The following is a 15,010-nucleotide window of genomic DNA, read 5'->3' as shown; positions in this document are numbered from 1 at the left end:
TATTTGGTAACTAAAGATAAAGTGGAGTAATGGTGCCTGAGCATAGAATGAAGTCACGCTCCCTCTGTGTGTGTTGTAGTCTGAGCTTCGCTGTGGTTTTCATATGGTGAGCCAGTCTGGCCACGTGAGCATGTTAGTGCATGTGTGTATCCTACTGGCTAGCTCACTGCTTTGCACTGCACTCATATGGCAGTTACTGCTGACGTGGGGACAGAGTCATCACCGGTTACCCCTGGTTAACACTGTTATCTCTGTCAGCACTGTTGCCATTGTTAAGTTCTGTTTATGGAGTCAGCACAATTAACTGTCAGACAGTGGCTCAGCCACTCCCATGTTGAGAACGGTGTCCAGACAACTCATACCCTCTGAATTTCACATAAAGTCCCTTTAAAGATTGTTTTTATCAGAACAAAATAAGGTTGCCAAAAAATGTTGGCAAAATCACTTTCAGAGACATTTTACGTGAGGCTTACTTTTAAATGAACATATGGATTAGATGTAATAGATGTATATCTTTTTCAAAGATACAGTAAAATTACTCAGTGCAGTGGGCATGGTGTATTATTACAGTACATACTCCCACCCGGTTGGTGGCGGTATCGAAACAGGATATGGAAGTTGAAGGAACGGAAGCAGCTGCATCACGAGCGTTGCAGCGCCATTTCACTTTTCATTCATTGGTATCGAGGCCTACGTTGCCTAATTGGTGAGTTTGAGAATATACAACCAAAGCACGTGGCTTAATGCGTTTTATGAAGTTAGTGATGCAAAACTTTTATTGAAGCGTTGTGCTAGATGTTTTCTGAAAGGCCATGGGCAGAATCAGAGGGCGCAGATTAACTAGGAAGTGGTTAGCTAACATTGGCTAACTAGCTAGCTAACATTAGCTTTCTGGCACCGTACGCTTTAATTTTAGAACCATTAGAACGCCATTACACTCAAATATGTATGGACGTGAAAGCATTGTGCTGTGAAAAATATTTACTTAATATTTGAGACAGCGAACGAGCCGTTCAGAAAGTAGCGTCAAGCAAGTTACTCTGCAAATGTAAATATACGCAGTAAAGACCAATAACGTCACTGTTAGCTAGCTAGTTAGCTGTGACCCGGGTGTTTGCAGGTTCTGAAAAAGTCTTATATCAGACCTTGAACGCCTGTAAGTAGTCTTAAATCTTGATATTAGTGCTGTCATTGCTACACACTACTTCATTGCAGTTATTGAAATGTATTAAACATTTTCTAGTCATGTCACAGAAGTCCACCACACAGGACTGTCCAACCATAATAAACAAATCATACAACCAAACCTTACATGTTAAAATAACATAATTTCGCAAATAATCACAAATCAGCTCTAGAATTACATAGATTTTTTTTTCTTTAAATCATAGTTTATTTAGTCTATTCCTAAAATAGCTAATTGAAGGAGCCCATACCACATCCTCTGCAAGCTCACTGCATGCTTCTACTGCACCAAGTGTGGAAAAAGTTATTTCTCTTTTTAGAGAAACACTTTAGTGGGAATAATTAGAAGGAGTTCCCTCTTAAGTCATACATGTTACTCCAAAATTCGATGATAGGTTAAACCATTAGATCATACATTCTATGAACAAGCTGTTAGATCTCAACTCTGCTACTCCTGTGTCTCTTGTACGAAAGGAGACACATTTATCCATCTTGTAACAAAAAATGTACAAAATTATTCAGGCTGTGCATCTGAAAGTTAACATTTCTGATGTCACAATTCTTCAAAACCTACCACTGAACCCAATACTGTCTTCGTAAATCATATTTTCACCTCCTTCTCAGCAAAATGTAACTCACCCTAATAATAACCATATTCCCACATAAAACCTGCCTCTGCATAGGCCTACAAATATACCACTTACCCACAATACTTGGGAAATAAAATAATGATTTGTCCAAAGATGATTTTAAAATGATCTTGAAAGGTCTGAAAAGCATTCAGTTTAAGTGTCTGATACCTGCAGACACCGTGTGTGACATATTAACTAATATACTACCAACTAATATAGGTTAGCAAATGGGAGAAATGAGATGATGTGAAATGGCATACATCTGACATATCAATCAGCAGTGGTCTAAATGAATTGTTTTCCTTTGACACAGTCTCATACAGGTGTTTACCTAAAATTCATGCAGTCTAGTAGACTGCATGAATTTTGTCTCTTAAACAGTTTAACTTAACATTAATGTTAAGTTAAACTGTTTAAGAGACAAAATACTGTCTAGTTACAGTCTAGTTAACTAGACTGCATGAATTTTGTCTCTTAAACAGTTTAACTTAACATAATGTTAAGTTAAACTGTAGTGTAATTAACAGCATGCATGTATAATTATACATGCATGACTCGTGATGGCCCATCAGCAGATGGAGACATGAAATACAATACTTTTTAATTTATGTAATGCTCATTCAATGGGCAAAATAAGAGAGAGCATGTTGGCTGATTCTGATCATCCCTATCATTATATATTGGTTGTGGTTATACAGTAGTAAGTGACATATTTTTCTTAATCTTGTAGGATACACAGAACTTCATCATGGTGAAAATATTTATTGGCAACCTTGCCTGCAATACGTCACCTGAGGAGCTGCGGGAACTCTTCGAGAAGTATGGAAAAGTCTCAGAATGTGACATTGTCAAAAACTATGGGTTTGTACATATGAACAACATGTCTGAAGCAGAGGAGGCCATCCGAAACCTCCACCAGCACCAGCTGAATGGCTGGCGCATGAATGTGGAGATGAGCAAAGGGAGGCCCAAGTCCACCACCAAACTGCACGTCAGCAACCTTGGTGAAGGGGTCACCGCTGATGTTCTACGTGCTAAGTTTGAAGAGTTTGGCACAGTGGTGGAGTGTGACATAGTGAAGGACTACGCCTTCATTCACATGGAGCGAGTGGAGGATGCTATGGATGCCATTGATAAGCTGGACAACGTGGCCTACAAAGGTGAACTCTTTGGCAGGGGAGAGCTTGTTGTCTTTGCTGTCTGTAGCTACGAATTTGGATTCTGTTCTGTTGCTGTAGAGCTCTCATGACAAGTAAAATCCACTGGCTTTTATTCTTCATTAATTGACCTGGTGGACTGAAAATAACCACTTTTAAGTTTGGCAATGTATCTTGTAAAACCAGTGGCAGTGTAACTGGTGAACAGGTACTGGCTTAAAATCTCATGCACCTGGCGCGGCAGGCTACTCCGCTCTGCTCAGTGATTGTCGGCCAAATGCATTTAACGTGTGTTATAGTCGGTTAGAACCTTTTCGTGTCAGAACCCCATGGTCTCATGCGTGTCTTCTCTCTCCTTACAAGGCAAGCTGATGAGCGTACAGCTGTCCACCAGTCGGCTTCGCACTGCCCCGGGAATGGGAGATCATACCGGCTGCTATGTCTGCGGGAAACATGGTCACTGGTCGAAAGATTGTCCTGTCGGTCGGAACGGTAGCCACGGTGACGGTGAAAGAGGTCGCAGCGGCCGGGGCCCCCCACGCGGTCCCCCGGGTTACGGCAGGGGCAGCTACGGGATGGCCTCACCTCCAGAAGCTGATTACATGGGTGGTTCTGCGTATAGTCGGGCTAGTTATGGCCTGCCGCCTCCCCCTCGCAGGCCTAGTGGTTACGGCTATGAGCTGGGGGATCGGTACGCCAGTAGAGCACCAGGCTCCTATGCTGAGAGGTCATCAGCTTATGATCGTGACCGTCTCTATAGCAGTGTTGACCTTTATGAGAAGTACAGACCTCGCTCTTATGGCTCAAGCTATTTCGAGGAGCGTCGCATGTCCTATCTCCCCCCTCCCCCACCTCCCCCTTCCTCCCTCTCAAAGCTTTCCTCCAGTGTAGATCCATATGACCGTCGGCCTCCAGCTTCATCGGCCGCCGCAGCTGCCGCATACTATGCACGAGACCGCAGCCCGATCAGACGAGTACCAGTCTCCTCAGCAGGCTACGCCTATGAGCGAACACGGCTGTCACCGGTGTCAGGCTCCAGGAGTTCCTATGCTGTCGCACGACCCAAGGATCATTATGCGCCGCGCTATGCGCCTTACTAAAGCCATGGTGCCAAGGTGAGCAACATAGCAAACAGTATATGACTGTTAATTTAACCTCTAAACAGTTGGACATTTAACTGTGAATCGTAACTGGTCTGTGGGCACTGGGATCTCGAAATCCTTTTTAACTTTTTTAGATACTAAATCCTTTAAAGCTGTGCTGCGGGCGATGGAGATTTATACCCGGTTTCTGAAAAGAGAATTTGCTCTCTTTCTAGGTCTGTTTGTCAACTGCAGGACTTTTCCCTTTTCCATCGGTCTGCGTGATGTGTGGCGAAGCAAAGCATATGAGATGCGGAAATTAAGATCGGAAATTGTGCCGGCATCTTCCAGGCACCTGGGATGCCAGTTGCCTGCGGATGAATCGTCCTTTCGCTTGCATTCACATAACCTGTTTTCAATAAGGATGATTAGCAAACTGCACTGTTTGACATGTATGATGTATAAAACAAGAATTTGCTCACTTACTCTGCAGGTTTTCAGCTCAGTTTTTAGCCATGTCCTTTTTTTCTTACCTGTGTTTCTTCCTCACATGGAGCACATTGTTAAATTCAGCAAATGTTAATTGTTTGGCTTCTATTTGTCATTTAGAATACGTGTTGCTGTTTCTTCAGTATATGAAAATGTACCTTTCTTTTCAATGGAATGAGGGTTAACCCATGCTGTTGCTTGTAGTACAGAAGAATCTTATCTTAGCCACATGTCTGACATGAACTTAGTCAGTTATATGGATGTGGATAAAGATAAATATTTTTTTCAAAAATGATCATCATTGGTGTCTATCAATGTGCTGTGAAGGTCCGTGACGCTTCAGGTATGTTTTGTTTTAGCTAAGAATACAGACGTTGCTTCCTTTATGCTTGTAAGGGTGAAACACTCAGTAAGGTGGTGGGAAAGAAAACCTGCAGTCTTTGCCCTCTGTAGCACATGAATGGACTCAATGATTCACACTGCAGAAAACAATACAGGAATAAATCCATATTAGGGCTGGGTGATATGGAGAAAATCAAATGTGATTTTTTTTTTGGATACCATATAACTGTCTTTTATCTAATTTGACATTTTGCATCAGTTTATCTGTTTTTCAGTTTTTCTTCTCTAGAATAGTAGTTGCCATTGACTGCACAGCACAACTTGCTGTGTGTGCTACTGTCTTAGAGCAGCAAAGGAGAACTGAAATATGGGAGAACATTCATTTTATCCACATATAAAACTACTTTTAATTTTAACAAATTATGTAGTGTCGGTTCAGTTTGTACACTTGCATACTCACCGATAACTGATCCAGCATTTTAGGCAACATTGAAGGCATTTCCGATAACAGTATATGAACAACTGTCAATGTAATTTCGATATATTACCCAGCCCTAATCCATATCCATGCAACTGACCTGGCTGACACAGAATCACACTTTTGCTAGCATCTATAGTAAGATAAATAATCTCAAACATTCCAACCTCATTTTTTCTAAATTGATGTGTGTCTACAAAATGTAGAATTGATACATTTTTAACATTGAATGAGGTGTCTGCTGGTCATTTTACTTTTGAATTAAAGTGGAAACAGACATTTCCCCCTTTGCGTTCCAAATTTATATTATTGTTGGTGTAGCTGTTGCAGAGACCACCACGTTGCTTTCCATTTTTGCCTAGCAACTGCTACTATTTCCGTAGGTATTGGTTGTTCCACCATCTGTCACTTCCACTACTGGAGATATTAACTGCAAGGAACTAAATATGGTACTCTTTGGTAACTGGGGATAGCTACCGCTACCTACAGTACCAGGGAAATCAAAGAGCTATCCTTTTCCTGTTTTGGTTGCCCAATGGTTGATGCACTTCCCTTTGTGCTGTAAATGGAGCTCTTTTTCCCAGGAGATTGTACCTGATGGCAGAGAGAATTGCATAGCGAAAGGAAGGCTAATCTAAACGCTAATGGTATTATTATTATAAAGCTATTGTGCGATTGACATTTACTTCATCAAGGTAAGTTAAAGCACAAACCTTGTCTCTTTCCACTTTAAAGTATAATTAACTGACAACAAAACAAGAATTTCAGCTGAAATGCACTGTGCAACTAAGTAACATCCACTGGTAATGTTGCACAGTTTAACAAGAGAAATTACCCAGTCATCTCTCGAATTTAGGTTCAGGATGGATGTTCATTGTATACAATATGACACAGCATCAGCAGCAGTTACAGAAATGTGAAGCAGGACTCAGGGCTTGGGTTGTGTAAGTCATTAGGCACCTGTCTTTTCTTGAAGGTGCCTTAGTTTGTTTTGCATTTAGGTGGATTTAAAGTTTGTATTTTTCATACTAGCTTTTAAAGTACCAGCATACATTACAAATCTAAAGTGAATATGATTTTTAATAAAGCCAAAATTATTTTGGTGACATTTTGACATTTTTCAGTTCTTTGTTTCAAACCCAGTTTGAAGTGTGGTTGTGGGTGCGGTGGAACTATTCACTTATTGAAGTCACAGTTAACAACTTTGTAAGAGTATTTAAGTTGAATTAAGTGATTTTTAAGGTGGAAGCCTACTTCGTGCGTGACGTGTTTTTTTTTTTTGTTTGTTTGTTTTACAGTTTCTGGCTATGATATTAATTTTGTAATTTTGGCAATTGTTAAAAAAAAAGTCTTTTAAACCTGCCAGGTTTGGGGTTCAGAGAGTTTTTAAAATAAATGCAAAGTACGACCATCTGAAAGTTGTATAGCCCTCCTCTTAGAAAATCTATTATAAGTGTATGTAATCATGATGAAGCTTATAGATTTTTATAATCATTTTTGGTAATCAAATACTTGCTTATATTTGTGCATAAGCTAAATATTGCCCTTAATTAGTTCTAGTCATAAATTTGATCACCATTTGAGAAATTACTGTCAGAGCATGGCATACATGGTGTGGCGTTACCTGACAAAAGAATTTGTACTGTGTAAGAGTTAGGGCTGCAACGATTAGTCGACTAATCGATGACTAATCAACTATTAAAATAATGGGTGACTATTTTAGTAGTCAACTAATAGGTTTGAGTCATTTTCATAGAAAAGTACTATAAAAGAACCCCAAAATACTCTTATTGCAGCTTCTTTTGTTCAGATATTGGCAGCTTTACACACTCTCCCATGATGGTGAACTAAAACCCTTTGGCGTGAGTACGAAACAAGACATTAGATGACGTAATTTTGAGGTTTGGGAGAGACAGACCGACATTTTTCAACATTTTAACACATTTTTCGATAAAATGATTAGTCGACTAATCGAAGAAATAATCGACATTTTAGTCGACAATGAAAATAATCGTTACTTGCAGCCCTAGTAAGAGTCGCCATTAAGTCCTATTTCATAGTTTTGTATGTACAATATTTGATCCGCGGTTCTCCTGCTCTGTCTCATCTCAACATGGTGGCATAGCTTTTGGCGCTGCTACGTAGCTTAATCCTTGCCGCGTGCCAAATTTTTTCCTTGGATGGCGAAGACATGACCCGCCCTGCAATCCCTCTGAGTGGCTGACACTCGTTGCCGTCTTTTCTTGGATTGGTTAGGTTTAGCGGGTTAGAGTAAGAATATCAGGATAAGCCAATCAGAGACAGAGAAGGGCGGGTCGTACCGTCACCATCCTAGGAAAAACCGGAAACTCGCCTCCCTCCCCGAGGATGCTAACCCAGTTAGCTGTGTTTTCTACGGTGTTTGGCTGGTCACGAACTGGTAATGTAACGTCAGCCGAGAAAGCGGCAGCCATTTCATTCTCCGAGGGACAGGACGCACATTGAAGCCTTAAAACGGTAAGAATTCAAATTTCACATAATAAACATAAACCAAAAAGTATCTTGGTTATTAAAATTAGCACCCCAGTCACGAATGCAAGGCCTGTAACAAATAGGGTTACTGTGAAACCTATGGATAAGCTAAGCTCATATCCAGACTAGCCTTAAATGTGCAACGTGCTTAGTTAAGGTTAAAACCGTGAACAAGGACGTTAAATAACCTTGCTGTCGACTTAAATCTAACACAGTGGTCTAGGTTTATGTGTTGACTCTTGCCACTATTTTGATAAGTGAGCTAACGTTAACTTGGCTAACGTTACTTTTGTAAGCTGCTAATGAAAGTAACTGCAGAGCCACGATGTGCGGTGAATTGGACTAGTATGGTGTGGGATATCTGTGTTTCTTTGTAAAGTAACTGTTAGAACGTTAGTTGGTAGTGTATGGCCTATCGATACTTGCGAAAGATAATGCAAATCCGTTTCGCAGACGGTATATACAGATAACTACATATAAACTAACTAACGTTAGTCATTATTGGTTTTGTGTTTACACAAAAATACAGACTTTTCCTCTTGCTACGAAGTTACGAGCTCACCACAGCACTATCGCCACCAACTGTTGGGTTGTATCCTAAATGAAATTTAACTGCCGTAATCAAATAATTGATGGAGCAGCATAGCGGAATATGTAGTATATAGTGGTAAGGTTATAATCTCAGGTTACAATCGAATGTAAATTATACTGCAGATTTTCTATAAACAACCAGCCCCATCTAGTGTTAAACCATAAAACCATAAACATTTGGTACGCTGTTGTACGCACTAATCTTCCACATATTAATGGTTTTACTATGTTACGAGGATAGTTTGAGAGTTGTAATATTTCTGTCCCGCCAGCATCTGTTAAAGATTTGAGTGTTATTTGCAGTCAGAAGGATCACGAGTGATAGGTGGAAAAGCATGTTAGCTATGCTAATTATTTGAATTTCAAAACTTACCCTTTGATGTTTTAAAGTTTAAAGTTCCTGACAAAATCCTGGATTTGTCCACTCTTTTGTGCATGCTGGATAGTTTGTGCAAATGGTTTATTTTTGGCCAAATTTTACATGAGAGATAGAATAAAGTGACTTTTATGAACTTCACTATTACAAGCTCAGATTTGATTATGTTTTTTTTTCTTTTGGAAGGAATTGTTGCATATGATGTGTTCGACGACAATTGGAAATTTGAAATAAAATAATAATTTCTGTTTCTGGCAATGATAAATGGTGCAATTTTGACATTTTTTTAAGAAAATGTGGGTTTAGAAGGTATGCTTTCTTAAAAAATTGACAATAAAATAAATCAATCAATCAGTTTTATTTATAAAGCCCAATATCACAAATCACAATTTGCCTGACAGGGCTTTACAGCATACGATATCCCTCTGTCCTTAGGACCCTCACAGCGGATAAGGAAAAACTCCCCCAAAAAACCCTTTAACGGGGAAAAAACGGTAGAAACCTCAGGAAGAGCAACTGAGGAGGGATCCCTCTTCCAGGACGGACAGACGTGCAATAGATGTCGTAAATACAAAACACAACAATTTAAATTTGTATGCTCCACTCCTAAGCCATAATAGAAAAACCTTAAGTCTTCCACAATGCTTAAAAAGTTATTTGACATGCCTCCCCATTTAAAAGTAACAAACAGTTCCTTACTTGGTGCAAATGGGGAGCCTATAAAGAGGCTCAAGGAAAAATATTTGTAGCGCAGGAGAGGGGAAGAAAAAAAACAAACAAACAAAAAAATCCACAGCCACCCCCCTCCTCTGACAAGTAAAGAACAGGCCCTTGTGCCTGTGTATCTATGGATACAAATTTCTTAATGTTTTTTGTCATTTGGACCACTCAAAGCAAAGTACAAAACTGATACATTTTAGAACATTTAATAGGGTGTCTGTATATTATCAACAGCAGCATGGCAACTATTTAATTTACATTATCCTTTGATCATTTAAACAAGAGAGAAGTTTGATGGTTGACTAAATTAAAAAAAAAAAAACAATAATAATAATGGTGGTTTATTAAATGTTGTGTTTGTGTACCAAAAAAACCCACATTTAATTTCAAAAGAAGTGAAAATCCTCCTTACATGTTACATTTTGTTACATTTATTTCCCCAGGTGAAAACCAGCTATGTAAATTCTGTCATTGGCATATTTTGTCTCACGTTTTGGAGTTGTTAAATGTGTGAGAGGAACAAAAAGGTTAAAAAGTGGGAGAAATGTAAAAGGTAATCTGGTATTTATCTTTTGAAGTGTCCTTGTTGAATTATGGTTGGTAAAAACACAGTTTGAACTTGAAACAGTAGTCATAATAAAAAAAACGTTATGACCCTGAATCTATGGTAGCTGTCAGATTTATTTTTATGGGATTAAAAAAATATGGTGGTGCATGAATGAGTCCTAAAACCCAGAAATTAGTTAGCATTAGTACTCCCGGTTCCCTCATCTCAACGTCAGTTTTTTTTTTTTTGGTTTGTTTGTTTGTTTTTTTTTATGGGTTTTTTTGTTCAGATGTTTGAAATAAGGTCTGTGGTTGACACAAGCTTTTGAGACTTTTGCATTTTGTTTCACAGCATAAAAAATGTCAGTAAATACCCCACTTGTAAAACTTTAGGTGTCTTAAGAAAGGCAGTTGCTAACAAGTAGCTGGGTTTCTCACACATTGATTTATTTGTGGTAGACCACCATGATTAAAATATCTGCTGCCACATTTTGATTTGCTATTTATGGAGCTGTTTGAATCTGTTTATATACTGTTCGGATATTTTTTGCTCCACAGACAGAGCAACTATGCCAGACGCAGTGAAAGCGAAACTTAATCTTAAGTGCACTAAGTTTGCTTTCACTCACAAACAGCTGCTCCTCTCACTCATTGATCTGATTGGATTGGCTCAATAGTTACTGGATTCAAGTTATATCAACAGGTCAAAGTTTAAATCATTAGAATTATGGTACCAATAATGTTGGTTTCTTGTCCATCCTTAGTGACGTGGAAGCTCCACAATGGTGAAAATATTCATCGGGAATCTGTCACCAGACACAACATCAGATGAACTTCGCTCTCTCTTCTCCCAGTATGGCAAGATTGGAGAATGCAGTATTGTCAAGAACTTTGGCTTTGTGCACATGGATGACAAAGCAGAGGCAGAAGAAGCCATCAGCAACCTCCACCATTATGAGCTGAACGGCCAGCCTATGAATGTAGAATTGAGTCGTGGCAAGTCAAGAGGATCCACTAAACTACATGTTGGCAACATTGCCTGTACCAACCAGGAGCTGAGGGCCAAGTTTGAAGAGTTTGGTTCTGTGCTGGAGTGTGACATAGTAAAGAACTATGCTTTTGTTCACATGGAACGAATGGAGGATGCGATGGAGGCCATTAATCAGTTAGACAACACGGCTTTTAAAGGTGACCTCTTGGGCTGGGCTTAATGGGGAGTTACCGGTATATGGAAGATGTAGTATCAAGAATATTTGATTCTGCTCTTGTGAATTAATAGGTAAGATATGGATGCACCGCAGGTGAGTAAAAAGAGAGAGATGAAGGGATAACGGTAAGCTGAAGAAAGTAAGGGACCCTTTATTATTTTAAAGCTGGTATCCGTAATGTCGTTGGTAACAGCCATTTGTATGGAGGATTGTGGTAAAACAAAAAAGACTGACTTGTCAGGTCACACCTGTTCTGCTTGTTAAGGCAAGTACAGTCAGTTTAAAGGAAGAGTAAGTGTTTTTTGAAGTGGGGTTGTATAAAGTACATATCCACAGTCAGTGTATTACCTACAGTAGGTGTCAGTTGGCACATACCCAGTTTGGAGAAGCAGGCAGGAGTACCACCACAGAAACTAAGCAATGTACTGCTGTGGACAGGGGCAGCAGCAAAATATGTTTTAGCCCCGTTGAAAAAAAGATCATTATCAGTTTTAGTGTATGATATGTTGAAAATAATTTCACCACTCTACCACACTGTCAGACAGCTTGTTGCGACGCAAAAGCAGTTAACTACTTAAGTTCCTCATCCATGCTCTTGTCAAACCCACCAGACTCGATGGACAAAATATGTAATTTCAGCTTGCTGAACCCAGGAGCTGCTGGCCTACTGCTGCCTTAATCATTTAGTTTGTTAATGTTTCTGTCATGAATAGCTATCTGACTGCAAGGTAAAGCTGTGAAAGTATTCTCAATATAGTGTACAATATTGATTCCTTATAGAAGAAGAAGATATGCTTTTATTAATCCCTGAAGGGAAATTCAATTTTTTTCACTCTGTTGTTATATACACAAAGACCTGAAATACACACGCATGCACAAACAGGACCTATACATGCGTTAAATGGAGAGATGCCAGAAGGAGGGGGGCTGCCATGGACAGGCACCCCCAGTAGTTTGGGGTTCAGAAGGCAAACTGGCACCTCTCCAGCCACCAGTCCATGCTCCATACGAGGACATGAGCTGGCGACTTTTCGGTTCCCAAGTCAAGTCCCTATGGACTGAGGTCATGCTGCTTAAATACATTTTGTTGCTGCACTCGTCCACAGCAGTACATTGCTTAGCTTCCACAGTGGTACTCCTGTCTGCTTCTCCAAACTGTGGGTGAGCCAACTGACACCTGCTGTATGTAATACACTGACTATGTATGATTACCTTATACAACCCCACTATAAAAGATCCAATCTATCACTTCATATTGGAGTTGCTGGTTAGGCCCATTAAGGGCTGGATAAACACAAAAACATTATGTGCATGTAATCAGGTTTATACTGTATTAGATAGATTTTAGGCTGTACGCATGGTTCTTGCACTCAGCAACGTGTGCATATGGCGAAATTTTGATCACGCGGCCCATCACAACTACACGGAAAGTTTGATTTCATTTGTCAAACTTTGCTACCTCCTAACTTTACTAAGTTCAGCACTAGCTGATTCAAATGGCAAGATTATGTGCGACCTTTCCTGACAATGCTGATATCTCTGCTACTGTATGAAGATTGAGTTCTTTTTGCAAGGGCAGGGTTAATGTGGAAAGTTACGGATTTCAGCTTTATTAAGTATTTTTTTTTAATACTCAAATTACTAGCCATGTCTTATTGCTGTTTTTAGAGTATAATGCAGCTTTTTTACCAGACTTATGAGGAGAGTTTTGTATGCCAGGCAGGAAATGTTAAGTATATTATTTAGAATAAATGCAGGCATAAATCCTTATTGAGTGTTTTCTTTTTAAGGCAAACTGATGAGCGTGAAGCTTTCGACTAGCCGCCTGCGCACTGCGCCGGGAATGGGAGACAGATCGGGTTGTTATCGTTGCGGGCAGGAAGGCCACTGGTCCAAAGAATGCCCTCTAGACCAAAATGGCTACCACAGAAACGGCTCAGAGCCTAAGTCTGATGGATACGATGCCTCGAGATTCGGCGGGCGTGCTCGCAACAGGGGTTATCCGGACTTCAGTGGCGATCCGGAGTATGGTGGCGGCTACGCTCCTGTACATGGTTTTTCCCGGGGTTCTGGTCACAGCGGCAGCATGGCAGGGTACAGAAGGGGTTCAGGCTACGAGGGTGCAATGAGATATGGGCCACACCCAGGTTACGGCATAAGCGCTGTTGCTGAACATAGCATGGCTCGGATGTATGGCAGCGAGGCGGCATACAGGAGCAACGGCTCACTCTATGGCGCGGTACCAGGCTACCCGATGCGACGGTCGCCTTATGAGGAAAGGGATCCGTACGGGGTCGTGGACTACTACGAGAAGTACAGGGCCAATTACGGAGGCAGTTATTTTGAGGAACGTCGCGCTGTCCCCATGCCTGCTCCATCAACATCCTCCTCCACAGCTTTAATGAGGGAGCATCTGCCTCCCTCTAGCCTCGACCCCTACGAGTGCCCTCCCCTCCCTCCTCCACCAGCCCCAGTCTCCTCATACTACGCACGTGACCGGAGTCCGATTCGGAGAGTCCCTGTCGAGGCAGATGGATACGCATATGAGCGTTCGCGCCTTTCCCCGGTGCCCGCCCACCCAAGAAGTTCTACCTACAACCATCCGCGGGATCCCGGCGCTGATAGGCCACGGTATACATACTAATCTTGTCCTTTACAGCCAGGTGAGAGCTGTCTGACATTTAGTGGATAGGATAGCCTAAGTGCCATTGGAATCACTGAAAATGAAACATTCTATCTCATTGGTAATATCAGGGGGAAAGTCTGCCCTCTGTGTATGTGAGGCGTTTGAGTAGTAAGAGTAAGGTTACAGTAAAACTAACCAGTCATGATAGCAAATGACTAGATTTCATTGTGAATGGTTGAATGCCCTCATATGCTATGATCTCATTCCAGGTTATACTTTAAAATGCAGTACAGTTAATGCTCAGTTGACCGCTTTTCATTGTCCTTTTAACATGTTGTGGTATTGCTGCACTTCTGAGATGGCTTAGCCCAAATACAGATACTCGGTATAGCTATGATTTGGTTGATGTCTGTTCATGACACTGTAAGAATTTTTTTTCCCACCTGAAAGTAGCTATATGTTTATACACTATTTAGATGAAGTTAATAGAAAAATTAGTGCATGGTGCATGTTTTAGAGGTGAGTCTTAGTCTCGTCAATAAAAATCTAATTTTCTTTCAGCATCTTAAGCATTGTGAATTTTAGTATATTTGTGTAAGTTCACGTTGTTAACACAAATGTGAAGCAATGGCAAAACAAATTAAAATAATGTATGCTTCATCACTTACATTGTTTAACCTGTGGGCTTAAATGTCACACCTGTACCATATAAGGACCTGCACACTGTAAAAGGTGGTTAGACATTATACTTGGTTTATATCAGACTTTTTGTGAAATTAAGTTGAAGTTTTTATCAAGCTGCATTGTGATCATGTTTTTTTAATCACTAGGTACATTACTTACAATATATAGATTTTCATTGCTGTGATGAATTCTGTATGAGGCTTTACATCTTGCTTCACCATATATTGGAGTGTCATCATAAAATGGCCTCAATTGTCTATGCTGTCTGTCTTGATTTCTAGTGACATGGTTCAAATTAAAATCTGTCTGAAGTCTGAAAACTGTGATTTGATTTTTTGTTGTTTTTTCAGAGTCATCTGGTATATTGTCACATGGCATTCACA

The 15,010-nt window shown here is 40.3% G+C and overlaps 2 protein-coding genes across 4 annotated transcripts; both read left to right on the top strand.

Annotated features, from left to right (window-relative positions):
* The first annotated feature begins 600 nt into the window (after nt 1-600).
* LOC117246283 (RNA-binding protein 4.1-like) lies at nt 601-6,471 on the top strand. The gene is made up of 4 exons (XM_033610137.2): nt 601-706; nt 2,548-2,977; nt 3,338-4,089; nt 4,293-6,471. Exons 2-3 carry the CDS (start codon nt 2,566-2,568, stop codon nt 4,072-4,074), a joined length of 1,149 nt encoding a protein of 382 aa, XP_033466028.1. The 5' UTR covers nt 601-706; nt 2,548-2,565; the 3' UTR covers nt 4,075-4,089; nt 4,293-6,471.
* A 1,250-nt stretch (nt 6,472-7,721) lies between these two features.
* Nucleotides 7,722-14,947, top strand: LOC117246209 (RNA-binding protein 4.1-like). 3 transcript variants are annotated; one of them, XM_033610007.2, is made up of 3 exons: nt 7,722-7,861; nt 10,874-11,297; nt 13,108-14,947. In XM_033610007.2, exons 2-3 carry the CDS (start codon nt 10,892-10,894, stop codon nt 13,959-13,961), a joined length of 1,260 nt encoding a protein of 419 aa, XP_033465898.1. In that variant the 5' UTR covers nt 7,722-7,861; nt 10,874-10,891; the 3' UTR covers nt 13,962-14,947. The 3 variants fall into 3 exon arrangements, 2 of the variants coding, with proteins under 2 accessions (XP_033465898.1, XP_033465899.1); XR_013488643.1 differs by having other exon boundaries at nt 7,726-7,861; nt 10,874-11,388; nt 13,108-13,245; XM_033610008.2 differs by lacking the exon at nt 13,108-14,947 and having other exon boundaries at nt 7,726-7,861; nt 10,874-11,461.
* The last annotated feature ends 63 nt before the right edge of the window (nt 14,948-15,010 follow it).

The sequence above is a fragment of the Epinephelus lanceolatus genome, chromosome 22 (assembly GCF_041903045.1).
Source record: "Epinephelus lanceolatus isolate andai-2023 chromosome 22, ASM4190304v1, whole genome shotgun sequence".
Taxonomy (NCBI): Eukaryota; Metazoa; Chordata; class Actinopteri; order Perciformes; family Serranidae; genus Epinephelus; species Epinephelus lanceolatus.
This window is presented reverse-complemented; position numbering and strand designations above follow the sequence as displayed.

What these genes read in the sequence shown, in the direction of transcription:
- LOC117246283 (XM_033610137.2), top strand. Translation starts at nt 2,566, where the DNA reads ATGGTGAAAATATTTATTGGCAACCTTGCCTGCAATACGTCACCTGAG. An exon ending in GGACAACGTGGCCTACAAAG is followed by an intron (nt 2,978 to 3,337) that starts GTGAACTCTTTG and finishes TCTCCTTACAAG; the next exon opens with GCAAGCTGATGAGCGTACAG.
- LOC117246209 (XM_033610007.2), top strand. Translation starts at nt 10,892, where the DNA reads ATGGTGAAAATATTCATCGGGAATCTGTCACCAGACACAACATCAGAT. An exon ending in AGACAACACGGCTTTTAAAG is followed by an intron (nt 11,298 to 13,107) that starts GTGACCTCTTGG and finishes TTTCTTTTTAAG; the next exon opens with GCAAACTGATGAGCGTGAAG.